This window comes from Melitaea cinxia, chromosome 1 (genome assembly GCF_905220565.1).
Source record: "Melitaea cinxia chromosome 1, ilMelCinx1.1, whole genome shotgun sequence".
Lineage (NCBI taxonomy): Eukaryota > Metazoa > Arthropoda > Insecta > Lepidoptera > Nymphalidae > Melitaea > Melitaea cinxia.
This window is the reverse complement of record NC_059394.1, coordinates 14,854,661-14,865,088: the sequence shown is the minus strand read 5'-3', so window position 1 is coordinate 14,865,088 and position 10,428 is coordinate 14,854,661. Positions and strand designations below refer to the sequence as shown.

At 31.6% G+C, this 10,428-nt stretch overlaps 1 protein-coding gene across 1 annotated transcript; it reads right to left on the bottom strand.

The window, feature by feature from the left end:
* Positions 1–363: 363 nt before the first annotated feature.
* LOC123670083 (peptide chain release factor 1) lies at positions 364–2,173 on the bottom strand. The gene is made up of 2 exons (XM_045603596.1): positions 1,138–2,173; positions 364–789 (listed from the first exon to the last, which is right to left on the bottom strand). Exons 1-2 carry the CDS (start codon positions 2,101–2,103, stop codon positions 559–561), a joined length of 1,197 nt encoding a protein of 398 aa, XP_045459552.1. The 5' UTR covers positions 2,104–2,173; the 3' UTR covers positions 364–558.
* Positions 2,174–10,428: the final 8,255 nt, after the last annotated feature.

Below are 10,428 nucleotides of genomic sequence, written 5' to 3'. Positions count from 1 at the left end.
TCTAATTAATCTTATTTGATGTATACTTTTTAATATGTGTAATAAAGATATAATAAAGATATTAATGTTTTAGGGCTATCATCTAGAACAATATTTCACATTGTTTATTTATTCCGTCCTATTTTTTTACTTATTTTAAGTGAAGAAAACCATGTTATTTAAAGTTGTATATATTCTCTTCTTGTTATTTTCATTAAATGTTTTTTTGATATTATGCTAAATTGTAATATTCTATTATTGCCCTATTCATCATTATAGATTTAGATAATGCTTTGAATTTCTCGTCTATTTAAAAATTTATACATTAAAATATTTATTTATTTATAAAAATTGTGATTGATTTGGTACAAAATAAAAGAAATATCATATTTCATGATTTTTTTATTTAACAAAAACGATATTATTTATAATCTTATTAACTTATGGACTTTTTGTATAGTTCCTTATTGTTATTTATGTATTAATAACATTTTTGACATTTATTTTAAAAATTTAATTTATCATGAATGATATTAAACTTTAATGAATTTCTATTCAAAGAAAAGAAAAATATTAACTTTAACTACTAGTTTCTGCTTTATATCTAGCAATGAAATCACTTATCTCAGCCATTACAGCCTGATACCGTTGATGTCGCAGCAGAGACTCCTGTAATGTTTCAAGTTGTTCGCCACCCTCCATAAAGGTCTTCAAGCTATGAGTGGTACCACCACCCTCTCTATGTTCTGTTACTCTATCTTGGGGATAGTTGTATGTTCTTATTTTCTCATTTCTATTACTGGAACCAATCTAAAATTAAAAATTTTGTTAGTAAAATAAGACGCAATATGTAACGCTTTTGTAATATATCTCATTCCCTTATTAGTATTACTGTTGTTGTAAGTACAAAAAGGAATAGTACAATGATAAAAATATTGTGGTAGTAAAAACACTAAAGCAAATTCATAATCTTATACAATAAGAACAAATTCTATACCAAGAAAATATATCACACCCTTTCGTTCTGGCACTGTCAGACAATTTTATCAAAATCAATATAATATATCAATATATATATTTTTCCTTTAAACATGGTCAAAAATATGTTAAAATGTCAAAAAAGTTAGTGTTAAAAATGGGTCACTACTATACAATTACCTGTGATTTTCTTTCCTTGTTGATCTTTGACGATTGTTCTTCTTCTTGCTTCTGAAGTAACAATGATCTTAACTTTTGTAAGGCAATTTGTCTGTTTTTAATTTGCGATCGACCTTCTTGACATTCAACTACTGTACCGGTAGGAATATGGGTTATACGGACAGCACTGTCCGTGGTATTCACATGTTGCCCCCCTGCACCACTAGCTCTCTTAGTCTCTATACTTAAATCTTTATCGGGAATATCAATTTCAACTTCTGTAGCTAAAGGTAACACTGCCACAGACACTGTGCTTGTGTGTATACGGCCGCCTTTCTCTGTTACAGGTATTCTTTGGACACGATGCACGCCCGCTTCTATTTTCATTAATTCTGGAACTCCATACCCTTGAACCAATAAAGAACCTTTCCTGATACCACCAATGTCAGACTTCTCAAACGATGCTATGTCGACTTGCCAATTTTTATACTTAGAATATTCGTGATATAAGTCGAATAGTTCTTTCGCGAAAAGCATTGCTTCTTGCCCACCAGCACCTGCTGTAACCTCAATCATGACACCCCCCTCGCTTAAATTAGGCTCTAAAAGTATAGACTGCAGATCGACATCAACCTCTTTTATTCTCGATAAGTATATCTGAGCTTCTTCTTTGATCATCTTTTTTATTTCCTCATCTTTACCGTCTCGTTTGTTAAGCTCTTTGAGCGATTCTATACTGTCGAAAAGAGCAATTCTTTGCTCCAAAACATTCACTATAGGCTTTATTTCATGCAGACGTTTTGTTTCTTCAACGCTTTTACGTGGTTTGGTATGCAAGTTATCGTGTTCGATTATCAAATGTTTTAAATATGTTTGTATTGCCGGGTCGGACAAATTTATAGCAATCTGTGTTGAATATCGTCGTAGCAACTTAAAATTATCAAACTTGCAGAATGATCGCAAAAACGTTAATCTTGATAATGACATATTATATAATTTGAATGGTTTGTGGTTATAATTAAATAAAATTTCGAACTTTTTAAAATTTACAAAACCAATTTCTGATTGTCAAAACATTTATATAATTGACATATGACAAATCACCATAGATAAATCACCATAGTTAACTAGATTAGAAGACAGATAACGTAGCTTAAACATTTTTCCAATGAATTTTTAATGACAAAAAAATTTCATACTTCTTTGATAAAAATAAATTTATTATTATTGTTTTAATCATTAATTATAATAAATCGACCTTTGTTTCAAAATGAATTATTGAAGCAGTGGCACCATCTCGTGATGGATAGCTCTACCGTGTGATGTAAATTTGTCACTAGATGGCACTGATTTCAAAACTAAGTATATTAGATTAAATAAATGCTTATGCTTGTCTTGTATATAGTCATTCAAATATGACGATCGTCTTTTCTTTTATAAATTCATGACTACCTACTTAGATATGGAACATTCTGTAGCGCTTTAATACCGCGCATACCTAAATCTTAGTCTGCAAAAAAATCTACCAAAATTCATCATCATTCACAGCGATATATCAGTAACTAAGATCTGTAATATGTAAGTTATGGTCCAGATGTTTATTTTGTTTTAAAAATTTCTTACTAAAGGAACTAAATTGTATAGTTTGTACGGTACCTACTTATGTAGATTTAGCGCAAACATAGCTAGCTATAAAAGTTTAAATGATTTTTTTATAATTTCTAAAACATATCATAAAATTAAAAGTTTTTTTTTTATTCATGATTTTTATTACAGTCTATTGATACCTATACTTTTTCACTAATAATAGATAAGAATGAACGGCAGTGCAAATCAAGCGGAATGCGGGGAGATTTACTGATTAATAGAATATGTAATAGGTACCTATATAATGGAAAATTAACGCTGAATGTATAATAATCATTACGATAAAGTTTTCACCACTAGTTTAACTTTCTATATATCTGCAGGAGCATACGGAGGCAAAATAATGAAAGTCTATTAATAATAATAAAAAAGTAAAAGAAAAACGAAACGGTAGGTACCTATGTAATAAATGCAGTTGTCCAACCATTTTCCAAACAGAATGTTCGATTAGTCACTTGATTACTTTATGAATTACAAAAATTCTAAGTTACAATTTTCTTTTCTTTTGTCAATTGCTTACGTTTATCTCACTTTAGACAAATATTCGTCCAACTGTACTTTTTGATATCTGTGGATAAGTTTCTGTACTGTGTCTTCCATTTTTCTTGTCGCTTTCATTGGTTCTTACTTTGATATTGGTAACAGCTAAGATAACATCTTTGGCTAAACATAACTTGAATAAACAAAAATATTACTATTCGTAAGTTTAGCTGTAATTGTTCGAATCAAGAATCTTAAAACATGAAACAAATATCCTAAATTAAAACTCTGCCAAACTGTTTAAATATGCGGTTTACATAGATAGGACATGCAAGGTAACTTCACTAACGAACTAACGTTAATAGATTAAATTAACACACGTTATTTTTTTCACATAAGTAGGTAGCTACTATATGAAACTTGAAAAAGCACCTGTCTAAAAAAAATGGTGCAATTATTTTCTAGTGTTTATTTATAGCAAATCTTCGTTAAATATTCAGATAAACTTATTTTTCTACTAGCTGACCCGGCGAACTTCGTATCGCCTAACAGTCGATTCTTTAATTTTATTAATTTTTTTTTTAGAATTTTTCTCTCCGTAAGAACCATCCTCGTACTTCAAGGAATATTTTAAAAAAAGAATTAGCGAAATCGGTCTAACCGTTCTCAAGTTTTGCGCTTAGCAACACATTCAGCGACTCATTTTTATATTATAGATGTCTATTTATGTAAATTAAAAATGTTATAAACAATATTGAAATCGCAATATTCCTTAATGGACTGAAAATATAACGAATTTATTGAATACAAATAGACGAAGTTAATTACATATCTAACTAGCTGACCCCGCAAACGTTTCTTTGCCATATATGTTATTAACCCGCTTAATCCCCCCCCCCCTTATAACTTAGGGGTATGAAAAATAGATGTTGGCCGATTCTCAGACCTACCCGATATGCCCACAAAATTTTATTAAAATCGATCGAGCCGTTTCGGAGGAGTTCAATGTTTAACACCATGACACGAGAATTTTATATATTAGATTATAATTACAATGACATTGCGGTAACAAATCAGTTATATGTCGGTATTCAAGCTACACATGGGCAAAAATACGTTTTTGACAAGACATGGCCTAATCATATACCTACATGGTCCGCTATAAGCACTTAAGTGCATATTAATTTATGACCTTTTGCCTCGCATGCGGGTAATGAGGGGTCATTTCTATGTCAAATGTGATAGGAAAGTGAATTATAATGGGATTCCAATTTAAACATTTCTTTAGACGCGCGATTACCGCATTAACCGCAACGATTCGGCTATTGATAGAATTATTAAGTATATAAAAGAGGTTCGTTCTGGCGAACCGCAAGGCCAGAATTTTTGCGTTATCCCACATTCTCGCGTCGGGTTATTAGTGCTAATGACTAGCGAACCGACGGACAGCTATTGTTATCGTACAGACCACATAACTTCCTTTCAATTTTGCATGTGTCCATGTATTATAAGGCATGCCATTAAAATAGTATACATTTTTTTTTAATTACCTATATTTCGTCGAATCGACGTAATTTGTTTTAAATTATTAAAAAATAACCCGAGTAGAAATTTTTTGTGTTCCTTAGAAGGACCGGACCAGACATGTCCGATCTGGACCGAATAAAGTATGTGACACAGAAGATTTGTCTCGACCTGATCAGGATGACATGAGATTTTCTGATCGGGTCCAGATCAATCATCTGCATTAGGTACATACTTTGCTTGGTCCGTGTCGAGTATGCCCGGTCCGGTCCTTTTAAAAAACATGACTGTATATTCTTCAAAAAATTATTTAGTAAAAAATAAGTGAATCGTTACTATAAAAATGTTACTTAACTAATATTTGTTTTCGTTTATTTTTTCCAATGTATTATTTATTTTTGTTTTTACTTTTAATATCAATTATTTTTATTTATTTTTACTATCGCATTATTAATTAATGATATTTTATTTATACGGAAATCGTAATGCAATAGAATGGGTTCAGATAAATAAAATAAATGCAACATATTCATAGATAAACAGGTAAGTACTAATAATTTTCGTGCATACAGTTTTTTTATACTACTAGGTCGGCAAATAAGCGTACGGCTCACCTGATGGTAAGCGATTACCGTAGCCTATAGACGTCTGCAACACTACAAGTATCGCACGCGCTTTGCTGACTCTAGACCCAATCTCCCCCAGCACTCTCATCAACTTACACACCATAAGAAAACAACACTGTTTGAAAAAATTATTAGTACCTACCTATTATTCTATAGTTGTGATCTTCTGTAAGATCTCGTACTTCCCCAGGCGGGCTGCTCCATATTTTGAGCAGGATAATTCCTGCTGTGCCCTACTTTAGTTATCGATTTAATATATAAAAAAGTTGATATTTACTACTGTTATATAGTTATTAGTTTAGAATAACTTCTTTTAGTCTGCGACTAATAAGTAGGTAGTTAAAAAACATTTGATTCTAACAGCAAAATACAAAATTAAAAAGAGCTTTTCCATGAAACGATTATAATGAAAACTGGAACAATTTCTACAAATATCATTAAACGTTAGCATTTTATTATATTTTGTGGTTATTGTGCGTGTTCCATTATACTCTGAATGTGAATAATATGTAGGTAACATAAGTTAAAGTAATTTCGGACTAGCTTCGTGTAGCAATAATAGAAGTGAGCAAAATGACTTTTAAAATGATAAAAACGAAACTAAAAAATATCCAAATTTTATTATTGTGTTAAATTTTTAAAGCTAGCGTTAATAAAAAATATTGAAACTTTATAGAAATACCATTACTTTGTAAATCCTATGAAATATAAACTTGATTTATATAAATTAGTCTGTTTTAGGATATAAGTAAACGGATTATCGGAAATCAGTAAATAAATACAAATTTTTGTAAATAAGTAAGTCATAAGTAAGAGTATTGTACATATTTTGTAAAACTATAGATAAGTTAAGATACCCTTTATAGACATATAAAATTCAATATCATTATATCAGTACTTATTCTTGTACCTGAATAGTTTTTCCCATCAACTATTAATACGCCCGTCATTTTGACGCTATCGTGATATGAAGCCCGGAGCTATTTAGAGACCGTATCAAAATCGATACATCATATTTATTACATAGCACTAGTTACAATGACACGGTAGCTGCGCTGTCTGCTCACTAGTTTACTCAAACGGCATTGAATTAAATTGATAGCGTCTTATACGCGATAATGGCGCCTAATGCTGCATAATTACAGGCAAACTAGTTTTTGGCCGTATTTACATGATATGCAACTTGCGACTAAATTGTCTTTCTAATAGCACGCTTAAACATTGTTAATAGTAACGAAAAAAAGCGTGTGTGTGTAATTCACGCAGAAACGACATTTCTGAAAAGTCATAGGCAGTTAGGCCGTTGCGATTTGTTTTATGGACTATGATCAAGATCTCGTGAAAAAGGTCGTAAGCGCCATGCAAAACGCATTTTGAATTTTCATAAATATATAGAAGAGAATGAGCAAGCTAGTAAGCTGGGCCCCGCGGTTTCAACCGCGTTAATTTGACGAAGAATGTACTAAAATATTTTTGAACCATAACTGTGCAACTCGGACGACTTACAAAAGCGCGCGGCGCGACGTGACATATATTATATTCTAAATGTGACTAAATACAATTCAATACAAAGTTTATCTTCATAAAATTGCCTCGTTGGTAAAGTATTTTTTATTCGTAAGGATTCATATGGTTGATTAATCTATGATAGATCTTTTAATATCGCTCAACTCTGTCATCATTACAGCCTATACAGGCCACTGCTGGACATAGGCCTTCACAAGTTTACGCCAAAAATAACGTGAACTCATGTGTTTTGCCCATAGTCACCACGCTGGGCAGGCGGGTTGGTGACCGCAGTACTACTGGCTTTGTCGCACCGAAGACGCTGCTGCCCGTCTTCGGCCTGTGTATTTCAAAGCCAGCAGTTAGATGGTTATCCCGCCACCGGTCGGCTTTTTAAGTTCCAAGGTGGTAGCGGAACTGTGTTATCCCTTAGTCGCCTCTTACGACACCCACGGGAAGAGAGGGGGTGGCTATATAACTCTGTCATACATAATAATTATTGGGAAGCTTGAAACGTTTACGCGGCGCACGCAACGAAAGCTCTCAAGAAAAGAATATTTCTTCCTGTAGTAGTACCTCTTCTTATTAATGCTCAGCTTCTATTGGTCGTAGCGTGATATTATATAGCCTATAGTCGCCCTCGGTAAATGGACTATCTAACACAAAAAAAAATCACATCTAATCAGTACCTAGTTCCTGAGATTATCGCGTTTAAACAAACAAACAAACTTTTCAACTTTATAATGTTTACTAAACATATGATATAACAAGTTTTCTAATCAAAGTATTTTGAAAATCGGTCTACTTAGTAGGTTTTAGTTAATCCATTACAAAAAATTAAATAAAAAAAAAACTAAAAAGAGGTCCTCTAAAATTTAATATACCTACTAGTATAGAAGACGTAGGTAGGTACTAGAATCTACTCTCGACTTCTTTTAAATGTCTTCTGAAATACTTAGATATTTAAAAGTACTGTATATTAGGTATATACACTACATAACATAATTGAGTCTTCTTTAATAAAGATACATTTAAAATGAAAAATTTTTCAATTCATCAAATGTCGTACATGCGTTTCATTCCTTAGTGTCTAAGCTAGCAACTCCATTTATAATATTAATGAGTAAATTAGTCTTGTCAGACTCGTAAAGAGTTCCCAGACGATTAAAAATGTCTTTATATGAAAGCAGATAACGTGTTAGACACTTGTTATATGTTTGACGATCTGTGATCTTTAATCCAGAATTATGCTTGTTAAGTTATTTTTATTTCTAACTTTTGTAACAAGGAGTAAATGTAGGAGTTATTTTAAATTTAAACGAATTTTATTTAGTAAATTAGTATTAATTTTTTGCTATAGATTATTACTTCTCGTTAATTATGAAGTAGGAAAAACCTTGGCTTTACAGATTAGGTACTTCTTTAAATTTGAAAAAAAAAATACAAATGTTCATAAGATTGATAGTTATTTATAATACAAATTCGTTTAAACACGGCTGACTGATTTATTATCGCTATATTTATATTTTTTAACGTAGAAATAAAGTCTTGTATATATGGCTCTTTTGCAGTGTATGAAAACGCCCCACTGTTAAGCAAAATACTCTTTTCACGTTTTCATGAAGCATTAACGCTTTGTCTCCCACACTTCGCTTCATAACTATATACGAATAAGTTTTCAATCTCAAAGTATTTTTAAACAATGAAAAAATTAGTAGGTACTTGATATTTCAGCGGTAAAGAGTCACGTAAAACGTGACAGAAGTTAAAATAAAAACTTCGGTAATGACAATTGCATTTTTAAATATATTTATGATATTCAAAAGAAAGTATTAAAATGTATATGTAGGGATACCTTGCATAGACTCTTATTTATTATCTAAGTTTTATTACAGAAAATAATGATTTAAAAAGTGCGGAGCGCGTAAGTTCTTTAACTTTTTATACGACTTCACTGCTATTTGATTAAAATTAAGCTCGCGTAATGGTACGTTATTACATTTCGGTTCCTTTGAAGTTGAAAATGATTTTCGTTAGAAATAGGTAACACACGTAACATCTAGACGACGTTAGCCATTAATTTTCTTAACTTGTGTTGTTTTAGTTTATTAACTTCGCGTTAATGAAATTACCCTTAACTTGTTAGATCGCATAAATGAGCAGTTTGACGTAGCTTTAATTTAGGATTTCTAATTCAAATTTTTTGAAACGTGATTGGCTGAATCAAGTGACTAAACTTACTGATTGTGCCTTCTATTTTTTATTTAAACTATATGTAGCCACAGACGTTCTTGGCTATTTCCCTACCTAGGCAGAAACCAAAGATAGCGGCAGATAATCGGAATTGTTTATTACAATACAGAAAGCTATCCACCGATATCAGAAACTAACTTTGATAGTCTATTTTTATATTAGGAAACATACATAAATGCAAAAATATATATATATATATATATATATATATATATATATATATATAGTTGTTTAGAATGTTTACCAATATTGTTTATATTTAAATATCGTTGTATGTTTAATTAGTCCAGCGCTCGACAGATGGCGTGCGGATCAAAATAGATCGCGCTAAAACTTTATTTACGTGGTTATAGTATGTAAGATTAGTAATTGAAATAAACGAACGATCGAGCTATCGGAAGTCGGTGTCGGTGGTCGATACGTAGATCAGAATACTGTCGTGGTTTTATTTATTCAACCCTTCAAGTAGTTCATAACTAGTCCAAAGTCGACCCCCAGCCGCCGTAACACACCAAGTTATATACATTTGGTTCATCGAGCCGGACGGATCTGTTCCTGGATTTTTGATTAGTAACCCGTTGTTGGTTACACCCCCACGTACTCGCAGTGGATCGCTGCACGAGAGTACGTGCAAAATCCAGTTTCCAGGAGAAGACAGTACAACCGACGCGCCATCTTCCGGAGGATAGAAACGTCCAGTCCAAGCTTTCAACGAGCCTCAATAGTGGGCACCACCAGTCATTTGTATAGTGACAGATCAACCAACATCGCAGTGAGTCAGTGAAGTGCAATTGTAAGTACATTTAATATTCCTATCAAATAGTGCAGTGTATTAAAATCAAGTAATTTTGAACATTAAATACATCAAGATTTTAACTTAGAAAATATTTAAAGAAATTTGGACTTAGTAAATTTTATAAACTTTTATGAAGAGATCAAGGACTTAGTAGTTTAAAGTTAGTTATTAATTTAGTTGTAAGATTGTTTGCATGTTAGACTTAGAATTATTTTAGAAAAAACGAGGGAACGGGGAACCTATGCCCGATTTTTTGCCGAGTAACTTTATTATTTAAACACTTGTAAAATTTTCGGTAATTTTTAGACATATGTATTTCTACCCTCATTATTTTAGTTTTATTTTGTTGTTGTGATTTTAAGTTTATTTTGTTTGTTATTTTTACTACTTCATTTCATCAAGTTTACATTTATTGTAAACATTTTTAGGGAATATTTATAATTGTTTTAGTAAATTAAATATATAATAAATATCGTAACA